Source organism: Meriones unguiculatus, chromosome 1 (assembly GCF_030254825.1).
Source record: "Meriones unguiculatus strain TT.TT164.6M chromosome 1, Bangor_MerUng_6.1, whole genome shotgun sequence".
NCBI lineage: Eukaryota > Metazoa > Chordata > Mammalia > Rodentia > Muridae > Meriones > Meriones unguiculatus.
The window spans coordinates 16,984,681-17,010,717 of NC_083349.1; the positions used below are offsets into that span (position 1 = coordinate 16,984,681).

Here is a 26,037-nt window from a genome sequence, read left to right on the forward strand (position 1 = left end):
CTGCTCTGTCCCCCACAGTTGACACAGCCAATTCAACAGCTGTCTCTTTTTGTCTATTTGCTTGCCCATTCAGACCCAAACCTGCCCTTCCTGCTCTGATCAGATTCTGCCCTCTCATCTCTTCAGGGACTACATTTTTAGCTCTCAAATCTGACTCTTCCTCGGTCCCATCTCCACCGCAACAGCATCTTCTTTTCCTTATCAATACAGACTCTCCTTGAATTTCTCTCAGCCCACCTCTGAAACCTCAGGAACTCCGCTGTAGCCTCTTTAACTTGTGTCCATTCTGTAACCCACATATATGATGTCTTTACCGTGCACCATGTGATGAGAGCTAATATTAGCAATTAAGGTTGGAAAAGAAGAACATGCATTTGCCTTGGCAATATTACTAAAGTAGGCAGGGCAACTGCCATCATTAAAACTCCTAAACCTTGTGACTTTATTTTTGTTTAATAAATCTTCACATTGTAAAAAAAAAAAAAAATACAAAATGTGTTTGTCTCTATTTCTGGCAAGGCATACTCAAGACAGCCTTCCTCTTTCCCAGATGACAACTGCCTGCTTTGTGGGGCAATAAATCAGCTTTGTATAAATGGCATCAGAGAGTATGTGATTATTTTGTCTGTTTTACCTCGTTTTGATTAAGACTCATCCATATGATGTTTTGTCTTTTCACGTGCTTGTTTTCCATACATTTGAGAAAATGTCTCTTCAAATTATTTGCTCATTTTTCATATTTTACCCTTAAGTTTTGAGGGTTCTTTATGCGTTCCTGATATGTTACTGCTATCAAGGAATAAAATTTGCAAACGTTTTCTCCCTTTCTGTGCTTTTTCATCTTTCTCTTGATAGTGTGTTTTAAAGACTGATTTATCAGTTTATCCGTTTATTCGATCATGTGTTAGGTACTTTTCTTTTTTCTTTTTCTAAATGTGTCATCATCTAGGGACTTTCCTATGTGTTCTAGTATAGTCTTAGGTCTCTGGTTTAGGTTCCTGATCCATTTGGGGTTATTTTCTACCTTAGTTGGAGCTTTGAACGGACGTTCAGGTTTTTGGACATGGATTTCCTGTTTGTTGTTCTGACACCATCTAAAGTCTGTCCTCGGTCCATGGAGCTGTGCCTCTGTTGAGGACTCTGTGTGTGTGTCTCTATCTCTGGATTCTCCAGCTTGTCCCATTCTCTGGTCTGTCCCACTAAACACACACTTGTCTTGATTGCTGTAGCTCTTTCATAGGATTTAAAGTCAAGTGTCATTGAGCTTCTAATTTTAGTCCTTCTTTTTCAAAATTGTGTTGGCTGTTTTAGACCTTCCATATTTTAAAATCATATTGTCTCTATCTATTTAAAAACCAGGAGTAATATCATGGCTTAGGAAGAACTGACATCCTAACAGTATTTAGAGATTTTCATTTACTTAGAAGTCATCTTTAACTGTTCTCGGCAATAGTTGTTCTGGGACTATGAGCATTCACATTTTGGAGGTCAAATTTTATTTTCAAATAATCATAAGTGGTGCCATTTTAATTTTAATAGACAATTACTTGTTCTTTGTATAAAAATATAATGTATATACTATATAACTGGCAACTCAACTAAACTTGCTCATTAACTTGTAGTTTTTATTTTGGTATATTACAAGATTTCCTATATAATGATATCCATGAAAAAAGTATTTTACTTGCTTGTTCCTTCTATCCATCTGGATGCTATTAATTTATTTTTTGTTTATTGCATTGGCTAGACTCTTCAAAACAATTCTGAATAAAAGTGATAAGGTCACTGTCTTAGTCCTTAGCAAAGGGACAATCCCTAGGAAGCCTTTCACCAGTAAGCATGGTGTCATGGTAGCTATCTTCATGGGCAACACTAGTCTGGGTTTTCTGTTTGTTTGTAATGTCTTTAAACTTTTTTTTTCTCCTGAGACAGGGTTTCTCTGTGTAGTCTTGGCTGTCCTGGCCTTTTTTTGTAGACCAGGCTAGCCTCAAACTCATAGAGATCCTTTTGCCTCTGCCTCCTGAATTACAGGATTAAAGGTGTGTGTGACCACACTGTCCCTTACCTTACTTTGGAGTCACACTAGTCTTATTGAAAAATAGCGCACATTTTCTTCCTTTTAACCTTCTAAAATAATCTGCCTGAATGTGGTATTTACCAACTTCTCTATCTCAAAGAACCAGCTTTGGCTTTAGTGCCTTTCTCCTTTGAGGGGCTGTGGTGAGCTTCAATGTCAGCCCAGAGATTACTGTCTGGTGTACAAGGTTTTGAAAATTCTTGTTTCATGGATTTTGTTTGGTTTGGGGGTTGTACTGGATGAGAGGGTGAATCTTTTTCATTGATGTTTTTTAAACTCCATCCTTAATTCCTATTCTACTACTTATTTTGAATTCAGTTTGCTCTTTGTTTTTAAGGTAAAGGCTGAGCTCATTGATTTCTGGTCTATTATCATTCAGGTATCCTGTGCTCCAGATTCCCTCCTAAGTATCACAATGGGGACATCTTAAACTTCTTGATGTCCTTTCTGCCCTTCATTTTAAAACATTTTATCTTTGGTTTCTTCTGTGGCCAAGGGTTGTTGGCTTCATTTTATTTATCTTCTAAATATTTGGGGGTTTCCATGCACACAATGTTTTGGGTTTTTTTTTTTTTTAATGATGTAAAAGCAATATAACATAATTAACAAATTTGAAGTATGAAGGCTGGAGAGAGGGCTCAGTGATTAAGAGCACTGGCTGCTCTTTCAGAAGACCCAGGTTTGATTTCCCACACCCACGTGGTGGCTCACAGATACCTGTACCTCCAGTTACAAGGGATCCGATACCTTTTTCTGACCCACACAGACACCAGCCGTGCATGTAGTGCACAAACACACTCACAGGCAAAATGTTCATGCGCGTAAAAGAAATAAATTTGCAAAATTAAAGTATGAAATTCAGTGACACATAATAAATCTGCAGTCTTGTGAAATCATTGTTGGTTCAGTTCCCAAACACAGTTATCATTCTTCAAGGAAACCCAAACGCTAGCGGTCATTCCTTATCCCTCACCTTGTGCCCAGAAAACACTTGTCCTTTTTTCATGTCTATGGAGTTTCCTACTCCCTGGTTTTGATGCCCATTTGAATTCCATTTTGGCACTAATATATCCTCTGCATGATTCAAATTTATTGAGACTTGCCTTATGGTTCAGAATACAGCCTGTGCCAGAAGACAGTCCACATTTTGTGAGAATGTTATCCCATTGTTTCTGAGTAAGCCAATTAAAAAAAAAAGTATCTATTTGGGCATGTTGGCTGACAATATTTTAGTCTTCTAGTCCTTTGCTGATTTCATGTTTACTTGTTCTACTAATGATTAAAGAGCAGGGTACTAAAAATTTTAAGATCAATGTTTGCTTCATATATGTTTTAGAAGTCCCTTATTATGGTTATGGCATTTAGATTACTTTTCTTCTTCATTAGGTTACACTGTGAGATGACTATCATCACCCCTGGTAAAGTTTGTTATGGAACCTGCTTGCTTCTGGCTGTCTTGATCAAAAGTGTTATGAGATAGCCCTCCCAGCAATTTACTTTTCTTCTAGTTATCTTTATGTTCATAATGGCTTTCTTATAGGCACCACATAGTTTCTTTCTCGCTGCTAAATTCTGAGGCCAGGCCCTCTCTGTGCACCCTGCCCATCACCTTGAAGCCATGGGAGCTCCCGGACCCCACCCCTGTGACTCTCCGTCAGCACAAGTGCACTTCCTGTAATCCTTCTAGGTGGTTCTTTCCTAGCTGTGGGCAGCTTCTCTCACCAACAGGTGCCTGGTCTTTAGGTGGGTGCTCTGGGGTATCCTCGAGACACCCGTGACCAGCGCCCTTCTTCCTCAGGCTCCATTTTGCCCTCTCCTCCCTAGACTGTCAGGATTCTATCTCCTGGACTCAGGTCTTCATCTAGGCTCCGCCTGGTACCATCTCTGCATCCTCATCTAGCTGGTACTTAAAGTCGAGGACCACTAACTGGTATGGTTGATACATGGTATTTGAAAAAAAAAAAAAAAGCCTTGTTTCCTGTATGTTGTCTGTTTTGTAGGTGCACGAGTCTAGTTACTGTTACTCTATCTTAGCCCACAAGTAAATCAGGTGTGTGTGTGTGTGTGTGTGTGTGTGTGTGTGTGTGTGTGTGGTTTTATAGTATTGGGTCTCCCTGGGTAGCCCAGGCTGGTCTAGACCTCCTAGAACTTCCCCATGCTCCTGCCTCAGCTTCCCAAGTGCTAGGATTAAAGGTGTGCCACAGTGTGCCTGGCTGGTTTTGCTTTAAAATCAGATCTGCAAGGCAGTACTGTCTTGTACGCAGCAATGACAGGAGTGTGCAGGCTTATACTTACATCTTGAAGGGACAGTATCCCCTGGATTTTGTGAAATACTTCTTCTTCCTCAGCTATAGCTTTCTGGGACAAGTTGTACACTTGCAGACAGTAGATAGTTTTTTGTTCTTTATCTTTTTCCGTTTGAGCAAACAACCTTTATATAATATAAGAGTGGAACTTAGAACAAAGATTATTTATTTATTTATTTATTTATTTATTTATTTATCATTTATATAACATTCTGCCTGCACACCAGATCTTACTATAGATGGTTATGAGCCACCATGTGGTTGCTGGGAATTGAACTCAGGACCTTTGAAAGAACAGCGAGTGTTCTTAACCTCTGAGCCAGCTCTCCAGCCCTAGAACCAAGATTTTTAAAGCCAATTAATATATTAAACTAGTATGTTATGCTGATTAAACTGTAGTACATAATTTACACATAATTATGCTATGCACTTTATCAGTCCTTCAGAATTTTGCAATTAAATGTTTTGCACATGAAGGCATTTTCAATACATTTTATTTATTTTCAATGTGTGTGTAGAGTTGTTCATTTGTGCGCACAGATACCTGTATGTTCCCGTGGAGGTCAAAGATCAACCCTGGCACTGTTCCTCAGGTGTTGTTCACTTCTCTTTAGAGCCAGAGCCTCAGTGGCCTAGAATCCAGCGAGGAGGCTAGACCACAGACACAAGGATCCTTGCCTTGTTTCTGCCAGCTTTCCCCAAGGATCCACTGGTCTCTGTCTCCCCAGTGTCAGCATTACAAATGTATATCACAATACCTGGCTTCTTGGCATGGGGATTGAACTCAAGTCATTGCGCTTGCAAGGCTAGTGGCTTACCAGCTGAGCCATCTCCCCAGCCCTCTAAATACATTTTAAAACAAGATAGCAAACAGAGTGACACAGTGTGTATAGTTCGAGATTTCATTGGTAAGGAATCTCTGCCTGAAAGGAGTCTGATGGAGCGATGCCCCGATTCCCACCTGTTAGCTTCCACTTCCCTGCCTTCCTGGTGGCATACGATGTTTGCTCTAGCACACCTGTGGTAATGGAAGTGGCTTGGCCATTGGCTGATCATAGCTCCTAGAGGCAGGGTCACACCCCATGGTTTGCTCAAGTGTGAAAGGCTTGTGGGTATCTGGAGCTGGCGAAGGCACTGTGAGGAGCACTGGGGAGCAGCACTGGGAGCTGGACTGGGAGGAGAGCTGCATGCTCACCGGGATGCATAACGGTAGTGGCAGCAGGGACAATTGCTGGGGACTGCAATGGTGGGTTAACAAGGAGGGAGCTGGGTCTAGCCATGTCTGAGGCTGAGGAGGTGCAGAGGCTCAAAGGTGGACCCTTCTCAGAGGGCAGAACTCCAGGCAGCTCCAGGGGCGGGCCCTTACCTCTTTATCTTTGCATGCTCTAATTTTAAGTCAACGCAGTTTTTCTGGTAGCCACTGATTTCACATTTTTCTTGAATTTCTATCAGGCGCTGTTCTATATCTGAGAGCACAAATGGGCACTTGACATCTTCTTCTATAATCAGCTCGGTGGCAACCAGGATTTGAAGTTTCAGACACCTGCTGGACAGGTGTCATCTCAGGATTGTGGGGGCTGAAGTTTTCCCCACCAGATTCAAAAGCCCAAGACCACTGTGACTCTCCTGACCATTATCCACCCAGAGACACTGAAACAAATACCAATTGAGCCCCCTTTTTCCCAAGATGGATGTCATGAAGTTAGAATCTAACAGTCCCACCCAGGAACCAGACTCGATCATGGAAAACCATGCCGAAATGAGACTGCTTACAGACTCAAATCAGGACCAACCAGCTGGTGGGATGCAGCACTTTCCAGAGAAGAAACAGAAGCAGAAACAAAGCAAGGATCCCTGCATCTGTGGTCACTGGGCTCAGAGCATTCCTTGGAAAGGACCTGGGATGTAACTTGAAGTTTGTGAGTGATGTGTGTGGAAAATGAGGGGTTCCCTGACAGCCTTCCATGAGGGGGCAAAGCCCCGAGGCTCCAGGAGCCATAGGAAAGACACTGTAGAAACACGGGCTGGCTGGAAGGAAGCCCATGGCTCTGAGGCGCATGGTGGAAGGGAGATCTGCTCCTCGGAAGAGCCTGAGGATGTGTGGGACACACAGAGCAGGGAAGGAAGTCATGGTCCTGCGGGATTTGAGCCTTCCTGGGTATGGCATGAGAGTGTATGTGTTGTAGAAGCAGCCACAGCTTTGGTGTGCCTGGTTCCATTACCTGGCCTCCAGATCCACGATGAGGCTTTCCAGTAGAGCTACTCGGTTCGGCCTTTCCTTCTGGAGGGTCCTGAAAGTATCTATGAGTTTCTGAAACACCTTGCAGATCTGGATGTGATGAGTATGTGTCACCATCTCACTCACCAGGGCCTGGGGACAAGACCTCAGCACACCCCTCTCCCCAGTGCACCCCATGTTGTCTGCTGGCCAGTCCAACTCACTGTGATTTCTTTTTTCCTTTCGTCAGAGGATAAGATTGCCTCGGCCAGAGTCAGGGTTGAATTGTACCAGAACTCCTCAGTTCCGCCTAGCTGGTGGGCCCTTTCGATCAAGAGCATAGCTTGCCCATGGTTCTTTTCCTTGTTGGCCAGCTGTGCTAGAAGCAGGAGGCACTGTGCTTCTTCACATTTTTCACCTAGCTCCTAAAGATAGGGAGAGATGGTAAGTGATGGGTATGTGGGCAGCTCCACTCAGGTTGGCTTGGCTCCTCCCCGTGGGGCTGGAGTCCTTAGGAGTAGAAAGTGTGCCCTGGGGAGCTACAGTAGCCCACCTGTGCAGTATTACAGTCACAGTAGCAGCTCTTTTCTACCCTGCTGTATGAGGTTAACGGGCCCTTCCCTTGTGGAGGCTCTGTTAGAATCAGCTTTACCATGTGTCCTGGATAGTTTTATGTCAAGTTGGCACAAGCTATTATCATTTGAGAGGAGGGAGCCTCGATTACAAAAACGCCTCCATAAGATCGAGCTGTATACAAGGCTGTAGGACATTCTCTTAATTAGTGATTGATGGGCGAGGGCCCAGCCCTCTTAATTAGGATTGTGGGTGGTGGTCCTGGGTTCTATGAGAAAGTAGGCTGAGCAAGCCATGAGGAGCAAGCCAGTAAGAAGTACCCTTTCATGGTCTCTGCATCAGCTTCTGCTTCCAGGTTCCTGGCCTGAGTTCCTTTGATGATGAACAGAGATATGCAAGTGTAAGTCAAATAAACCCTTTCCTCCTCAAGTTGTTTTGGTCACAGTGTTTCACCACAGCAATAGCAAACCTAACTAAGACACCACGCATGGGTATCACTTAGCTGGGTCAAGTTGTCAGTAGATGACCAGTGGTGGTTCTAACTGGACCTAAGGTAATTAAGGCCTAAATGTGGGCTAGAGGGTGTCTCTGGAAGAAGGTATTTGGTGATCTATCTGGGAAGTACAAAGCCAGCTCCATAGTCATCCAAGGTTCTTGCTCGACTGATCTCTCTCTTTGCAAAGGACTTCCTGAGCTCAAGGCTGAAGGGCAAGTCCACGTGTAGATATTACTTGGTGCCCAGAAGGGTTCCCAGCAGCTCACAGCATCCATCCTCACCCATCCTGGGCATCTGTCTAACAAATGTCAGGGCAAATAATGCAATTTATATTGAACACAGAGGGAGGGAGGAGCACTGCACACTACGGTCCTCACAGTAAGAAAGTACAGGACATCGCTTTCTGGGAAAACGTGCAGTCCATGTGTATGTTCAGACAGAGGTGGACAGACAGCTCTTGAAAACCTTGCTGAGACACAGGATGCCAGCACTGCCCTGTGACGTCGAGCAGACCTAGGCAAGGTCCGGGAACGTTGTGAACATCCCTGTCACGGTGGCTCACATGATCTTCCCACATGTTCAAGTAGTACTGGCCGGTGGGAGAAACCAGATCAGGTGTGTGCACAATCCTACCCAACACATGTCCTACCTGGATTCCGTTGCCCTGAACAACCTCGACTTCCCCATATTAGACTCCAGATCCACAGTATAACCTGGCTGTTTTGGGGGGTAGAGGTGAACTTTTCTTCTACACAAAAGCGCCTCCAGGCTTCTGGACCAGATCCTGCCTGGAGGGTGCTGAGCTCCAAGGTGGGAGAGGCAGGGCCTAAGTGGGCCCAGAAATCAGGGCTAGCATACAGCTAACATTGGTGTCAACCAAAGCTAGGTTCCTAGGATACAGATCCTGCAGCTGCAGTGGGGCTGGTGGCTGGGTACAGAGCAGAGCCCTTTACACAGAAAAGGGCAGTGTGGAACCCAAGTAGGACTGTTAGCCCAGAGGAAGAGGATGGTGGGAGAGGAGTTAGGGAGCGGGAGTAAGGTTGCATGGGATCCTGGTACTAAAAGTTGAAAGTAAAAAGGGAAAGTCCCTGGAAGAGTCATCCTCAGATGACAGGTAAACCCAGGTGATCAGGATGATGGACATGGCCACGAGAGAGGTGGCCCTCAGGTGACAGGTCAGGAAGGTGGTGGAAAGAATCTGAGCATGCCTCAAGGGAGGAGAGCGACAGAAGAAGCAAAGGTACACATTCACATCTACCCTGCCTCTACGTTAGTCCTGTCGCCTCTGCCTGGCTACAGTGAGTTACAGGGGAGGAGGAGGGGGCCAGGTATAGATGCAGACTTTCAGGGCCACTGTAGTGAATTTCAGAGTGTTAAATGCCCAGAGTACTGCCTACCCGTCAGCTCACAGGCTTACCGTCACCAGCTCGGTCCCTTCTGGGACAGGTTATCTCAACTCTAGTGTACATAACCTGTCCCTTCACTGATACGCTAACACCTGTCCCATCTGAAAGTTGTATGCCTTCCCTGTGCTAGCTGGCTTATTTTTTTAAACTTTTTTTCTTATTTTTAAAATTTTTATTTTGTACAATTTATTCATTTAATATCTCATTTGTAGCCCCCTTCTTCACCTCCTCCCAATACCACCCTCCCCCCTTTTCCCTCCCTAGCCCGTTCCCCTAGTCCACTGAAAGAGGGAGTCCTCCTTCCCTGCCATCTGACCCTAGCTTATCAAGTCTCATCAGGCCTGCCTGGATCCTCTTCCTCTGTGGCCTGACAAGGCCACACTGCCAGAGGGAAGTGATCAAAGAGCAGGTAACCAGATTCATGTCAGAGATAGCCCCTGTTCCCCTTACTAGGGAACCCACATGGAGAGTGAGCTGCCTATGGGCTACATTTGAGCAGGGGGCCTAGGCCATCTTCACGCGTGGTCCTTGGTTAATGCCTAAGTCCCTGTAGGAAGGACCCCTGGGCCCAGATTTTTTGGCTTTGTTGGTCTCCTTTCATCATGCCAGCTAGTTTTATGTCAACTTGACACACAAACTAGAGTTATTTGGAGGGAGGGAACCTCAATTGAGAAAATGCCTCCTAAGATCTGGCTGTAAGGCATTTTCTTAATTGGTGACCAAAGCAGGATGGGCCCAGCCCACTGTGGGTGGTGTCAACCCTGGGATGGTGGTGCTGGGATATATAAAAAAGCAGGCTGAGCAAGCCATGTGGAACAAGACAATCAGCAGCACCTGTCATGACCTCTGCGTCAGCTCCTGCCTCTAGGTTCCTGTCCTGATTTCCTTTGATGATGAACAGCAATGTGGACGTGTAAGTAAAATAAACCTTTTCCTCCCCAACTTGCTTTTTGGCCATGCTATTTCCTAACAGCAGTAGAAACCCTAACTAGGATATGTTCCTCTCTGATACCTAAACATCTCACTGCTCACTATACTTGAATGCTTGTTCCCTCCCTCTTCCTCTACATACTTTCCTTCTCTGATATCTCCCTCCCTGTCACTTATTTGATACCCTGCACATCTCTTCACACTTGTCTGCTTTCCTGTGCCTGCACATCTGTCCCATTTCTGCCATCTGCACATTCATCTCATCCCTGACATCTACACAGCTCTACCCCAGCACCTGCACATCTGTCGAACCCTGCTACTTACATCCATGTCCCCTCTGTAGTACCTGTACCCCTGCTCTCACTGTGTGGGCTGGAACCTGTGCTCACAGCTTTCTGGTGTCACTGAATTTTTCCACCATCACTGAATCTTCATCTTTTCCTTGAATTCTTCAGAAGTAGCCACAGGCTGTTTGTGTCAGGGTCTTAGCCTCATCTGCCCACTGAAGGCAATTTTAAGTCTGTCTGCAGGGGTTTGGTGGGAACTATGGAGATTGTAACTTGGGAGAATGGCATCATTAGAGCAGACAACACAAACAGCTTCTTGTATCCAGACTGTCCAAAGCCCTTTGTCCATTGGGGACAGACCTGCCAAGTGTAGTTTGGAACTTTGATAGTTGAGACCCAAAAGGTCAATCTAGTGCATGAGTGGGCACTGGGACCCCAGGTCTGGGTGCTAATAGGCAGCTAGCACCTCAGAGAAGAGCAGCCAATGCTCCCAAGCCTATTGAGAGCTGGACACTGAGCAGTGCTCTATGGGGGAATGCTAACACTAGCCTTTGGGAATTCAGTGGAGATTCTGAGAAGTCACAGAAGCCCTCGATGTTCTCAGATGAGGACTAAGAACAGAGCTGAAGAGTTCAGGCCCAGGTCAAGATGGCTTCAGTGGAGATGGGTGAAGAGCCTTACGTGGAAACTCTGTTGGGCCTCTGACAAGAGCAGTCGTGCCGGTTGGTGCAGCTCCAACTCCAGCAGGACCTCCCCTTTGAGCATCCACAGCTGGGGATAAGATGTCCCATGCAGGCCTTTGCCAGTCTTTGCATTTGTCTTCAAAACCTGTAAGACACCATGACCCTAAGATGCTCTGTCCCCGGTCTGTGTTCTGTGACATGCTCTGGCCTAGAAGCAGGAACATCCTGTGTGACCAGTGAGCCACAGGATGCACTGCCACAGGGATGTGCCCAGCATGCCGTACTCAGAACCTCAAGCCTTTGGCCTCTGCTTGTTTGGCCTCTAAAACACCCCAGGCCTTTGGGATCCTTGTCTCTCCCTGTTTATCCTTCCTACTCTTCTGATGCTGATTCTAACAGCTGCTGAGCTGCCTGGCTTGGTAGGCGTGGCTTTCCTTCTGTGAATGGAGCTGGGAAACAGTTGGGAGGCCTGCAACATCCCCCATCCCCACTGTGATCAAACTGCAGCATTGACCCTTGACTGTTCTGAGCTCCTGTCCCATAACAAACCCCATGTTGGGCATGTTCCACCATACCCCAATTGCTGGCTTTAAAGTGTTCACAAACAGCTGGTCCTCTGAAACAGCTGAGCCTCTGGAACGAAGGCTCTCTGGGAGGGCTACTAGCTCTTCTGTGCATGGACTCAAGGGAACAGCCAGTTAGTGATGAGACAGCAGGGGCTTCAAGAGTCTACAGACCCCCCCTTAGATGCACTCTGCACACAGGAAGCCTCTCTCTTTTTACTCCCCCTTGCCCAAGCCCAGGGCCCTTCAGCATTTTAGGCGAGTGATCACCGAGTATGCTCCATCTCTAGCTTGTTGACTCTTGCTGCTCAGGCCCCAAGTGACCTGTTTTACATATAATTTTTGCCTTCCCTGAGGGTATCCAGGGTGTCAGGGTGGGACATACTTGATCAGATCTCTGAGTTTCCCATGAAACCATGCCTAAGAGTGTATACAGCAAGCTCTTCACAAATTAACTGTGGTTTGTTGACTCTTGGGGCAATCCTATACTATACCAAGCCATCATCATCTCTGGGTTTCAGATCCTGCATGTGGCAGAGCCAGGCTAAGTGAGTGCCACCTTGGGCTATGGATCCCACTGTGGCAGTGCCAGCCTACCTTGTCTTGTGCTATCAGTGGCTTCACTTCTTCAGAGCGGGATGTATCCAGCTGCTCCTGCAGGACTGGTACGCTTTCTGTTATCACTGGCTCCTTGCTCTTCTCTTTTTTAAATGCAATCTCTTTCCTGCATCTAGTTGAAGCAAAATAGCACTGTGTAACAGAAGAACCGCAACAGCTGGTAGCAATGGTCAATTTCATTAAAGTCAAAGAAATACAAGTTAACCCAGCCAGGAAAGCCATGATTCACACATGCCTACAAAAACCAAGGGTCTCCGGTTGGGCAGCAGTCTGGTTCCCAGGATCACACCTGCAGCCTGTTTTCTCTGGAACTGTCTAGCAAGCTGATGTGTAGTTTAAAGAGCTCCTCCAGCCTAATGTGTTTAGGACAGAACTGCCTCCGGCAACTCCTCCAGAAAGGTAAAACTGCTTGACGCTCAGGGTTTCCCATAGAAGCGGGGTGGCACCTCCACCCATGGGTGCTCCTTCTATCTCACCTCCTACCAGAGGTTGACCAGAGTCAACCACCATACCACAGCCAAAGAGGTGGGTGGGTATATCACTGCATTCAGCCTAGCCTGGCCAAATTCTCAGGCACACAAAGCTTCTTCTCATCAGGACATCCAACATTTTCTACCCCAATGCTGTCTCTTCACAGATCCCCAAACTTGATTACCCCAACTGCCCAGGACTCTTTGACTATGTGCACTTGGAACTGAGGCCTCTCTGTATTCCCAGCCCTGGTATCACCATTGGCAAAAACCCTTCCTGTCAGTCTGAGTCATCCTCCTTCCTCTGCAGCCCATCTGCAGTGCTCCCCACCTGCAGTGCCACGCCACATAAGAGCTCTGAGTAAACCCAAGAATAGGAAGAGGCAGAAGCCTCTTTCTGCCTTGGCAACGGCATTTCTGAAACCCATCTGAGGGCAGGAGGGACTCAGCAAACACGCTCACAGTCAGCCCAGGGAGATACAGATAAGTGAGAATGCTAACAGTCTGAAGATGGCTCTGTGGACAGGTATTTGTTGCCAAAGGCTGCAGAATGAAAAAGTGTATGTAGCACAATTACATTTTCATAACTGACCAGGTGTGTAACGGCAAAGCCCCAGAAGGGATTATTGCCAAGGGATGGGGACTACGGTGATGTCTATTCTTTTCCGTACCTGTTTTCTGAAATTTGCACAATGAATATATAATTATTTATCAAGGTGGGAGGGAAGCCAAGTTCCAAAAATTAACAATAACAGGACTATGTATGCATTCTTATGTATTCTTAGGTGGTCTCTAATTCTGAAAAGGATTGCTACAGAAGCTGTAATTGGCTCATTTAACTGTTGGACAGCCTGCTATCAACCAACCACATGTCCTTCAGAGTAACCCAAAATACCCAGAAATACATGCCTCACTCAGCACCGTCACTCCTGGCACCCCCTGGGAGGAGGCTGGGACTAGGGAAGGACAGCCTTTCCCCATTTTATCCCATCGACCCTTCTTCCATCTTCCCTGCTGAGCACACACTAGCTCAGCAGTCCCCAAACCTGTCATGAAAACAGGTTTTCACGCATTTCTTGATGCACTGCCCTCCCAGATACCACTCCCTAAAAATTTTTCCCGGAACTCTCAGGCACCTGACTGGGGATCCAGTAGCAATAATGGGCCTGGTACTGAGAGGAGAGTAGCCAAGGGCTGGAGTTTCCCCAGAGCTGGCTTAAAAGGCCTAGACTATACCTTGCTGGAAGGAGGGTGTCCCACACCCAGAAGAGAGCACTGTACATACCTGGCCTGCTCCATGTCTCCAAAGTATGCCTGTCCAACCGCCTCTTCATGATGAGCTGCTGCGTAGTGCAACCTCAGGTCAGAACACACTTGTGCAAGTCTGAGGGGAAAGGAGGGGAGGAAGGAGGCACTGTTTCAGAGGATGCCATCGCTTCCAAAGGAAGTGGGGCTGGATATGGTGCACATTGTCAGAGCTGCTAAACTAGAAAGGTGCACTTCGGGGTTTCAGTAATTTATAAAGCTAAGCCTGCTAGGTGGGTCTATGAAACTTCACATGGCAATTTTCAACACTGTTCACTCACATGTTTTACTCACTATGTGTACATTTGGGAGCATCTTTAGAGGTAACAGTCGTTTGTCCAAACCCTGCAAAACCCTGCAGTGCTCCTCACCTGCAGTACTCCCCACCTGCAGTGCCACGCCACATAACAAGAGCTCTGAGTAAACCCAAGAATAGGAAGAGGCAGAAGCCTCTTTCTGCCTTGGCAACGGCATTTCTGAAACCCATCTGAGGGCAGGAGGGACTCAGCAAACACGCTCACAGTCAGCCCAGGGAGATACAGATAAGTGAGAATGCTAACAGCCTGAAGATGGCTCTGTGGACAGGTATTTGTTGCCAAAGGCTGCAGAATGAAAAAGTGTATGTAGCACAATTACATTTTCATAACTGACCAGGTGTGCAACGGCAAAGCCCCAGAAGGGATTATTGCCAAGGGATGGGGATGCCATAGCTTCCAGCAAGAAACTTAAACTGAGCTTTTCTTTAAAGCACTTAATTTGGACATAGGTGAACACACTCAAGCATTATCCGTGTATTCCTCCTCTCCAGAGTAAGCCCTGTCACCGTGTTCTCTATCACTCTCTCTTCCCTTTCCCCTTCTCCTAGACTCTTGTCAGAAAGCCCAGTATCCCTTGATCTTTAAACACCTCAGTGTGCACCTCCTTAAAACAAGCTATTCTCAAAGGATCGGTTGAATTTTTACAATAAAGATACCATTGTCTGGCCACCCTAGGGGTTTACTGTGTACACAGCTACAAAATTAATATCGGAGGTGCCGTTTGTTTTCGTATCGGTTTGGCCAAATTGCCACGTTCACCGCTGCAGGCAAAAGGAGGTGTACCAACCGCAGGTGGTAGAGGTCTGCCAGGCTCTTGCTCTCCACCACAGCATCTGCGATGAGCACACCCAGCTGCAGGACCGGGATGCTGAGCTCATGAAGGGACATCTTCTGCAGGGCTTTGGCCAGATGGTCTATGTAGTACAAACTATACATCTGTGTGAACACGTGGGGAACAGGTGTGGTCACAGGCAGGGATAGTGCACTGGTCCCCTAAAGTGAAGGTTAATGTTGACTGTCAACTTGACATGACCTTGAACCACCTTGGAGACAAGTGTCTGGGTATGCCTACGAGAGATGATCTAGATTATCTCAGAGACTCTGAGTGTCTTTCGTAACCCTATCTTGACATGGTTAGATGAGGTGAGGAGACCCACACTAAGTGTGGACTAGGGTCTTGGTCTGAATAATGAGGAGAAGGCTAGCTGGACATGACCATATTCATTGCTCTTTGCTTCCTCAAGGTTGATAGATTGTGAAGAGCCGCCCAAAGTTTCTGTTGCCATGACTTCCCCACCGGGATAGCCTGCCCCCTCAAACTGTGAGCCAAAATAAATGCTTTCTCCTTGAAGTTGTTTTTGTCAGGTGTTTTGGTCACAGCAGCAAGAAAAGCTAACTAATACACCTAGCTTTTCCAGGCACAGTGCCCAGCACTCAGCAGGTCTTTGTGGGATACTCTCTTCCCTATCCACCATTACAGGTCTAGCTTTACATATGCAATGCTGTGGTTGTCAACACCAGGGTGTCGTTAAAGATCATCACCAGGGACACATCCATTAATTCATTGATTTTTCGTGTTCTACTTAATTTGTTTCTAATTAAAACCGATGATCCGCCAGATGCAGAATTTCTTTGTGTACATGTACAACTGGGTGTCTGGAGAAAAAGGGCTAATGCCTCCTGCGGTGCTGGGCCTGGTATATGGCATGTTAGAGACATTAGATGAGCTGTATTAAACACGAGTTTCTGGTAACTAAATAGTGAACAGGGTACAGAAAAGCATAGGGATGAGATCTGGGGGAAGATGATGGCCTGGCCAGTGGGCACACTGCCCAGGATTAGTGGCAAGGCCTGGAGGCTCTTGACCCCTGCACATACAGATCACGTGCATTAGACTAAATCCAAAGCTGACTCTAGGCTATGCAGGTGGAGAATATTTGTATCTTGTGAGAGACTACTGTAGGATACAATCTATGACCTCAGAAAAGGAAACAATGTTGGTTTTTTGTTGTTGTTGTTGTTTTGTTTTGTTTTTTTAAAAGGACACAAGGTAGCACCAGTCACAGAGGAAAAGATTCCTAATTTTCCTAACACTAAAGTTAACATTTCTATACAGAAGACCCCCATCATGGGAGGGAAGGCAACTCTCGAAGTAACCATCTGTTTATAGGGCTGTTTAGAGGAGCATCTCTCTCAGAACAGGCCTGTGCTTTTCTTCAACTCCGTAAGAAAAACAGGAAATTTGCTAAATTATGGTGGTGTGCTCGACAGATACCTCAGAAAAAGGAAGGGCCTAGGACGTGCTGACAGGGCATCCAGTATCGCTGCAGTCATGGGAGATGCCATCACTTGCACTCTAGTGCTGGCTGGCAAGGATGTGGGCAGCAGGAGCTCTCCCACCAGGGGCAGGGATGGAGGTCACGACAGCATCCCTGGCATGCGATTTGCCAACTGGCAATATTCATCATCACAGCCAAGTTCCCTACACCATGGTCTGGAAACGTGGGCACCAGGGTTCATGGATGCTTCATTTGTAAGAACCGCAAACACTTCCTGACTCTTGTCAGGAAGCCCAGTATCCCTTGATCTTTAAATACCTCAGTGTGCGCCTTCTTAAAACAAGCTATTCTCTGAGGATCAGTTGAATTTTTACAATGAAGATACAATTGTCTGGCCATCTTAGGGGTTTGCTATGTACACCCAGGCCTGTTCACTGCAGCAGATACTGTAGCTTTGAAAGGGTCTAAAAGAGCTATCCCCAAACAGCATGGGTGAACCCCACCAACCTACTGGCCAGGAGGAATATGCCAAACAATCCCACTCCCAAGAAACCCCAACCAGACAGAAGAAGGTAGGCAGAACCATGGGCCCCGAAGAACATGGGGTCCTAATACCTGGAACTTCTCCACGTGACTTTGTGTCAAGAGTGACTATGCTCTGTGGCCAGGGTGGGTGCTGCGTAAGATATATAATCTTGGAGGGCTCTACAAGACCTGGATTTGCTAGAGACTGTGTGGCCTTGTGGTAGAGGTGGGCTGGGGTGAGGCATACAGAAGCCTGCTGATCCTGTGATTCTGTGGTCATGGCTGTCTGGTTTGCGGAGACTTGTTCACCATGGCTATGACAGCTGACAGAAGCAGTCCCAAGCATGGGTACTTGGGTATGGATGCAGTGTGGGGGGGGGTGGGATTCTTGTAGATGTTGGCAGCTGTTTGGAGCAAAGAGGTGTGGATGAGAGGGCGCTTTGTGGCTATGGGTATTGAAGGTGGAAAGCTGCTCCGGTCTGACACTTGCTGTGAAACTCCTGTCTCATGGGTCCCTCTTTGGCAACATGTGCAATCGAAATGCCAGCTGTAATTTTAAGGGATGGAGGTTGGGCTTACCGGCTTCTGGAAACTTGAGGAGTTGATGGTTAAGTCACTTCTGTATGTCTTGAACACAGTCAGCAGATCCTCAGGGCAGGAGTAGGAGGCCCACTCTTCTATGCTGGTGGGGACATCATCAGGTGCCTTGATGGAAGCTGGGGTTGAAATCTGTGAGTGAGAGAAAGTAAGGCTTACTGTAAAATGTGGAGTCCTGAGACGGATGCCTCTGTGGCCCAGCATGGAGGTGGAGAGGACAGGCTGCCAACCTCTAGCACAGTTTGGAGGCTGGGGCCCATGGGTAGGGACGCATGGGGAGATCATAAGACCCACAGTGTGAATGTGCTGGGGTTGGGGTTCAGGCTCTACCTCCTGTCTCAGGCGAGAGACACGCCATGTAGATCACTCACCGGTTTCGTGTCTTTGACTTTCTCCTTCTCCTTTTCCTTCTCCTTCTCTTTCCCTTTTTCCTTCTCTTTCTCTTTCCCTTTTTCCTTCTCCTTCTCTTTCACCTTCTCCTTCTCTTTTGCCTTTTCTTTCTCCTTCTCTTTCACCTTTTCCTTCTCCTTCTCCTTCTCTTTCCCTTTTTCCTTCTCCTTTTTTGGCAATAACAATTGTGAACTAACTGATTGTAGAGTTTTTTCTGGAATTAGTTTTCCTCCTTCTGTCAAGGAAATCTGGAGTTGGGCGGGGGGAGAAAATACCAATTGGGAGCATTAAAAATAGTCTGGATCCCACCTTTCCATACTTACACTTTCTGTACTTAGATCTGGGAGTGCTGCTCAGACAAGGTCAAACCTGAGAGCCTCAACAGCACAGAACAAATGGCCTGGTCAGTGATACAGACCTACAGGTTTTTGTGGTGGAAAGACAGCAGAGCTAGGGTGGGTTTGGGGAGCACCCTCTTCAAGGATCCTCGATAACACGAGTGTGGCAGGGCCTAGAGAGATGTTGACGGGTCTTTCAGCACAGAGAAAGAGGTGAATAGGGCAGAGAGAGATGTCTACATGCTTCTCAAAGGCCTTTGCAGAGCACCTGGGAAGGCTCTGACTTCTTTGAAAATAAAAATGCTATTATAATTTCCCAATGGAGACAGCAGCAACAGTCCCTTTAGAGTCTGCTCCCAGGGGTTGGAGGATGGGGTTGGTTTAGCACCGCATCTTCAGCCTTCTCTCACCTGCCAGATCTGCCTGAGGAAGCTGTAGGCCATGAAGCAGTCGTCTTCGTATGAAGAGCAGCTTGAGGATGACATCAAGGCCCGCAGCATGTGCACCCGGGCCAGGGCCTCTAACTGCCGCACACTTCGAAACTGGTCCAAGGAGACCATCTCCAGATTTGAGAACAATCTATTCCCTGTTAGAGACTGGTCAGGGGAGGCCTGTCCTGCATGGCATGGTGGGAGTGAGTCTGCGGCCATGAGCAGGATTAAGGCTCCTGCAACCCCAGGAATTTTCCCCCTCCTGGCCTGTTATAACACTCCCCAGCCACCTGTCCACCAACAGGTACCTAAGTGGTGTGCTTCCGCCTACCCGAGACTGGAGTTTCTCCAACAGGACTACCTTCCTGGCAACCTTCCTGTGTCCCAGACTTCTCTCTCAGAGTCTGGGAGTCAAGGAAAGCCATTTTTCTGGGATGCAAATGGCTGCTGGCCTTGGGCTTTGTACCTACGGGGGTGCCCTGCTGGTGTCCTGAAACCTTTATACCAGGTAGGCCATAGGCTGACCTGCTCTGTTTTCTTCCTAGCTGGGTTAACATGCTATGATCAGTTGTATGGGTTAAATGTTGAGTGGGCAGGATTGTAGCTATTCCTGCACACAAGTACTGGCATTTTCCACCCTTTCCCTTCCCCAGCACTTAACTGCTGAAAGCCAAGAATGGATGCATATCTGCATCAGGGGACATTGGTAGCCCAGCAAGTCCCACTATGTCCTGCTGTCTTGGGCCTCTATAGGGCCTACAGTAGAGCAGGTCAGGAGAAACTGGCAGGGTCACCCTCACCTTCCTTCTTGGGATCTGGCTCAGGGGAGTCTTCTGTTGGCTTCATGGAGAGCAGAATTCTGATTGCCCACTCGAGGTGAATGACCACGTCTTCCAGAGGGAAGTGCTTATAATACAGCCACTCACTGAACTCCACGATGTAGTCTACCTTCTGCCAGTTGTTCTCTGGTTTCTTTGGGATGAGACAGAAAAGCATCATTAAAGTATGACACTAATCAGGTCAGTGTGCCCTGAACTGATGTGGGGAATCCATCGATGGCAGCAAAAGACTTGATGATTCGTGTTGCCACCAAGACTCCCGGAGGGGCTCCCAGCTGTAGACAGAAGTGTGACAGGAAAACAAGAGTTTGGTAAAGTCCTCTCTGGTCTTCCGAACCCTTTGCAGGTGCATCCGACCTGTCCTACTGGCCCCTGTATTTACTGACAACTACTCAAGACTCCATTTCGAGAGAGAATCCTGAGCAAGGCTCCTAGCAAGGCAGTCTGGCCAATCTGAAGCCTTGAAGGGGTGGTTCTGGGGTTAATCCCTCTACGGAGGGCCTCTACCTCCCTCTCCAGGCATGCACAACTTTTGTCTAAACTATCAACAGCTTCCATGGCTCAGGGTGGGCCTGTGGGAGGAGGTGTCAGAGAAACTACAGCCAAAGATGTGGCGTGGCACACACTTGACCTGTGATCATTGAAAAAATGCGGGCCAGCCTTGAAAATGAAAGGCTCGGGCAAGCCCGAAGCTTTAGTATGCTGACCTGCTGCACACTTCCTTCCTTTCCAGGCCTCGTCCTTGACCCATTTTCAAGGCATCACCCCCACACTTTTCAGGACCTAGAGTCGTGGTCCTCTCACCTCTGTTGCTGACTCTGTGGCTTTTCTTAGTGCTTGCTCATACCCTCTCATTAACTGGGAAATGAGCACCTGTATGAGGCTAGTCCATGCTCAACCCTGCATGGGGCTCAAAGGAAAAACAAACAAACAAACAAACAAACAAACAAACACAAACAACTGCTGCAGGTCAGGCAGGACATACCAATCTAGACAAGGATGTTATTGGAAGCAGGAACAGGCCTCATGATGGAGGAGAAGAAAAGCCTCTGGGAGAAGAAAGTGTCACAGGAGATGGGGGTGGCATCCCTGTTAGGGCTTGAACCCCAGGTAGGGTGCAGGATCTAAGTTAGCCTAGTAGAAACTGAATCCCAGTGGAGAAGGGAGGAGGCATCCCATGGAGATAAGAGATGGTCCACAAAGAGCCATGGACACCGTAACTTAGATAAAAGCTGTGCAAGCGTGAAGAAACGTGCATACCTCAAGAGGAGCTAAGGAGGGAAAGGAAAATCATCTCATCAAAAGGTACAAGGCTGAGAGGAGAGTCTACATCTAAAGAATGAGGCCGGATCTGCCTTCTGTACACAAACTAACTCAAAATGGACAGCTGTCTGGATAGAAGGTCTGCAGTCACAATCCTCAGGAGAGAACAAAGGATCTATCTCGTCCTGAGTTTGCCTCAGAATGGTCCCTCTGATATAATATCGTAAACACAAGTGACAAAAGATGAAATAGAAATTGACCTCCTCATAACTAAAAACTTTGTGCTGTAAGCAATTCTAAGAAAAAGTGTAGTCCAAGAGGTCACAACCTGGTGGCTCTTCTTTAGCTAAACACAGAGCCACTGTGTGACCCATCAATTCAACTCCTAGGTACATTCTCAAGGGAACCATAGGTTTTTTATCATAGGTCCATAAAAAACTGTGCACACAAGTTCACACACACCCACTCACAGGAGCCAAATGATATGAGAAACAACATAAGAGCCCAACAAACAACTAAAAAGCCAGGTGTATGTGTGCCAATGGAGTGTTGCTTAGTTACAAGAAAGAATTCAAGACAGCCACACAATGCAATGTGACTGCGACAGATCATGGTTAGTGAAAGAGGCTAGATGTGACAGCCTCTTGGAATCCTAATTCCATTCTAGGAAAGGTCAGCGCAGCACACTGGGTCAGTGATTCCTGGCTGCAGGAAGGCTTGGGGAGAAGATGAGTGCTGGGCAGGATGATGGAATATTCTTAAAACAGATTGTTCTGATGGCATTGCATTATGCCAAAGGAAGGAAGGAAGGAAGGAAGGAAGGAAGGAAGGAAGGAAGGAAGGAAGGAAGGAAGGAAGGAAGAGTTAATTCAAGGAGCTGGCTAGATGGCTCAGTGAATAAGCTGATTATTGTGCAGATGTGAAGACCAGAGTTTGAGACCCCAGAACTCACATAAAAACTGGATGCGATAGTGTGCATCAGCATGCCTATAGCAAGATGGGAGGCCAAGACAGGAGAATGCCCAGAATCAAGCAAGGTACACGGTAAGGACTGGCACATGAGGCTCCTCTGATCTCCACAGGCATGCTGAAGCATGTGCATGTTCATGTTTGTACACATGAACACACATACACATATTTACACACCACACACGTCTCATATACATGAGCACATGTAAGTAATTAGTAAATGACAGAAATCAAGGACAAGTCTCGAGGTCACTCAAGAGAGACATAATTTCTATGTTTAGCTGAATGTGTTGAAGTTCTCGGCTCTTCCTCCAGCACAACCTGGTGGCTTCCCCTGAGAAGGGGAAAGCTGCCCATCCAGCTTCCTCAGTGAGATGTCCACTTATTGCCTGACCCTAAAACCCAAGCAAGGAAACTTATGAATGACCAGTTACTTGGTCCTACAAGAGCAAAATGAGGGGGCTCTGTAGCCACCTGCACTAGTGTTAGGTCTCTGAAGCCACGGCCTGTGCCCTGAGATGGGCCTTGCTCCCTTGCTGGGAGCTGCCCTGGTCCTTGCAGCAGCCATAACCTCACAGCAGGGATGTGCTTAGGGTCTGTGAAATAGTCTAGCCTTCCCAGATGTCTCCTCATACTTCAGACCTCTCATTTCAGAGGCCCAGGACACCACTGGTCCCACAGTCATGACCTCAGGTATCGCCTTGTGGTCCTCGCTTATGAGGACCACTGTCATCAAGTCTGAAACCAGAGCCCCTCCCATTCAAGTGCACCACTTGAGTGTCTGGGTTGGCCTTTTGGTAGTGTGGACAACAAGACCTGCCTGCCCTGGCCCTGCTTGCTCAGCATCCCCAGGCTCTTAGAGAGCCCAGACATTTACCTTGGGGCTCTCCCCACACTCTTCTTTCCAAGATGGTGACTAAAGGATGAATCAGCAGGAGAGAGTCTCCAGCCTTCACCAGGGCTTACTACATAATGGCTTCCTCTGAGCTGACCCAGCAAGACCCCACTTCTTAAGCTTTCCATGTGATTATCTCCATAACCGAGAGATAGATCCACCCACCATCACCAGCATGGACGCTGCACAGACCTGCAGTGCCTGGATGGCATTTTGATAGCAGGTGAACTCTCCATTGATGTTATTTGAGTTCTGAGCCATTCGGTACCACATGTTTGCCAAGTAGTCTTCGCTCTCATCCTTGAACTTCTGAATTTCCATGGTAAAGTTCTGGCCAAGTTTGGCCTTCACCATAACCATGTGTTTGAAAATCAAGCTGGAGAATAAGAAAGGATGGGTCAACATCGGGACGGTGAGGCGCTAAGCTTACACATGGCAGACGGAACTACCGCTGTCTGCATTCCTGTCGGCAGGGATGGAAACAGATAGGGACCTTGCTGGGGCTTTGGGCTATATATCTGGTTCTTATTGGGGAGGTGAAGCCCTTCGGTGGAAAGGGGTGGCGGGGAAGCCCAGCTGAGGCAGCGCAGAGAGCATCCTGGAAGGTTCAGGGGGCACTCACAGGCGGTGGGCTGTCCTTGGCAGCACTTGCACGGCCTCATCCAGCACCTTAAGGCCCATCTCCCAGTCATTATTGTCGGCATGGACGTGGAAGAGCAGGCTATAGAGTGCGGCACGGAGTGTGAGGTCTTCCTCAGACCCTAGGGTAAAGAAGAGGTGGGGTCTCAAGGGCCTCGCATCAGCCAGCTCCTTGTTGGTGCCCCCTGACTTCTTACTCTACACCCCTTATTTTCTCACAACCCATGTCATAGTCTTCCATTCATACACAAGTATCAGAAGGCTAGAAGCTGCCCCGCAGGCTTGGTGGTAGATCAGTGTGGCTCCCGCCTGTAGCTCACCATGCTTAGGCATCCCTCTGCCTGAGAGCATCAACTCCAAGTGCCCCTTCTGGTCTCCACCACTCTGCGCTGGCTTTGAGGACCTCCCTCTAACTCTCATGGAGCCTCTTGGTCTGAGAGGGTCAGGGTGCCAGAGTTCCTGAGTCCTCAATCCCCCATAACTTCTCCCTTCTTAGCAAGCCTGTCATTTTTCTTTTAAAAATAAGCAACACAACGATGAGAAAACAGAAATCCATTCTTCCCTCTGCCCATGCCGTAACATTCAGGGAAGGCTGCAGTCCTTGCTGCCAGACTTGTCACACATCTCCAGGGCCGACCCTGGCACTGAGCGTGAAGGTGAGTCTTGCCAGCAGTGGTTGGCCGGGGGTGGGGGTATGCCTCTTTTCCTTTTGCAGTGGTTCTCACGCTGAATGTTCTGGCATAGGGATGCTGAGTCAAGGGTCGAACGTGCCTATGGCTCTTGGCACATGCTGGCTGAGAGATGACATCACTCACTGCTCAGGCTGGTGGCTTTGCCAGCTTTCTCCTAATCCAAGATGGGCTTGAAAAGTATCCCTTGGATACCTCAGGACCTCATGGTTCCTTTACTATTTGAGTTTGTTCTCTGAATCTGCCAGCTGCACTGGAATGGGAGGGATGCTATATGCACGCTCATTCTTAACCCTGTGGAGCCCAGCCTCCACTCTTTCCTTGGTTCCTTGTTGGTGCATTGGCGTGTACAGGTACATACTGGGTGAGAGACTTGGGGCAGAGACCCTGCTTGGCAAACCTCCCTGTCATTCAGCAGCAGAGACAGTGGTCAGTATCTTTCAGTACTGTCCTTAACATGTAGAAGCTCAGGTCCAGGCCTGAGGTGCATGCTGGGGAGAGGGAGCAAGGGTTGGGAGAGCTGAGCCCTGAGCCAGAGGGCTGTCCCCATCTGACTAGCTCTAGTAGTTGATGGCTCTTTGGCCACATTTGATGTGAGAATTTCCTATAGCTGCCACGTTGGATATGAGGATTTCTGGCATTGTTATTCCTTAGTTTTCTGACCTTCTTGTCAGTCGCATATTTGTTGTTGCCTGTTTGAAAGTGTGCCTCCTCCTACAGAATTTCTGCTTGCCTGATTTTAACTTCGGATGCTTTTCATCTGGAATGGAAGGTGGTTTTGTCACTGTTGTTTGTGTGATTGATAGAGAGTTTCACTGTGTAGCTCTAGCTGTCCTGGAACTCACTATGCAGACCAGGCTGGTTCCTGCTTGAACTCACAGGGACCTGCTTGCTTCTACTCCCTGAATGCTGGGATTGAAGGTGTGTGATACTACATCTGGTTCAGAATGGAAGGTTTTTTGTTTCATTCTTTACTTTATTTTATTTTATGTGTATAAGTTTTGTTTTTTTGGCTTACATGTGTGTCTGTGTACTACATGTATGACTATGAAATTGGATCAGATCACCTGGAATTGTAGTTACAGATGGTTATGAACCATTGTGTGGCTACTGGGGATCAAACCTGGCTCCTCTGGAAAAACATTAAGTACTCTTGACGGCTGAGCTATCCCTCCAGCACCAAAAATGGAAAAATTCGGTCATGGGATTCCTGACCTATCTAATGATGGCGTCTAAGGACGACGGCAGTTTGGCTTGTAGCTTCTGTCTGGCATCATATTTAGCAAACGAACTCAACTAGCATCATGTCCCCTTGCAGTCTGAGCCAGTCCTGCCTCTCAGGCTGTTTTCTGTATTGTTTTTCTTGCAATGTTTGCCAATATCCTAAACTCTGGGGGTTCATTACACTCTTCACTTACATACGGCCACGCTTTTGTCCTTAATTTTAAATCAGTTTTACCTATGAATAGACTAACATGCTCAAGGCAGGGCCACTATTCTATTCCACAGTGCTGAAAAGCTGCCAGATAATACACACAGGGCTCTTGATTGACAGGGACTCTTGTCCTGAGAAGAAAATGTATTCTTTTTGAAGACTTGAATGGTACTGGATGTCGTTCTGTTGTTCTGAGGTCAGAGTGGTGTTCCCTTTTCTTTGTTTTGCCACGGAGTGTACCTCCAAAATTGTTTATAGTAGAAAACATGCTTAAGAGGAAGAAAGACTCCTCTGTTGGCATAGCCAAGGTCATATGGGAAGGCTCTCCACTTTGGTAGGGTTAAGGGCTGGACTGAGGGTTCTCTGCTGTATAGGCTTCCATAGGCTCTTAAGGCAAGACACCCAGTAACAAGCAGATGTACTCATGGGCGCAGTCACGATCGAGAGGCGCCTTGTGTAAAACACGGCATACCCAAACTTCCAGAGCCCTCCCTTTCCC

At 47.3% G+C, this 26,037-nt stretch overlaps 1 protein-coding gene across 1 annotated transcript in view; it reads right to left on the reverse strand.

The window, feature by feature from the left end:
* Positions 1-26,037, reverse strand: part of Cfap46 (cilia and flagella associated protein 46) — an 83,156-nt gene that overhangs the window by 20,114 nt on the left and 37,005 nt on the right. Inside the window, exons 26-39 of the mRNA XM_060381878.1 lie at positions 23,398-23,536; positions 22,968-23,151; positions 19,610-19,781; positions 18,789-18,994; positions 18,022-18,288; positions 17,633-17,782; positions 15,037-15,185; positions 13,913-14,011; positions 12,137-12,269; positions 10,975-11,121; positions 6,826-7,026; positions 6,606-6,712; positions 5,750-5,926; positions 4,373-4,508 (exon numbers count right to left, since the gene is read on the reverse strand). Coding sequence (XP_060237861.1) covers positions 4,373-4,508; positions 5,750-5,926; positions 6,606-6,712; positions 6,826-7,026; positions 10,975-11,121; positions 12,137-12,269; positions 13,913-14,011; positions 15,037-15,185; positions 17,633-17,782; positions 18,022-18,288; positions 18,789-18,994; positions 19,610-19,781; positions 22,968-23,151; positions 23,398-23,536 — 2,267 coding nt within the window. The remainder of the gene's footprint in view (positions 1-4,372; positions 4,509-5,749; positions 5,927-6,605; positions 6,713-6,825; positions 7,027-10,974; positions 11,122-12,136; positions 12,270-13,912; positions 14,012-15,036; positions 15,186-17,632; positions 17,783-18,021; positions 18,289-18,788; positions 18,995-19,609; positions 19,782-22,967; positions 23,152-23,397; positions 23,537-26,037) is intronic.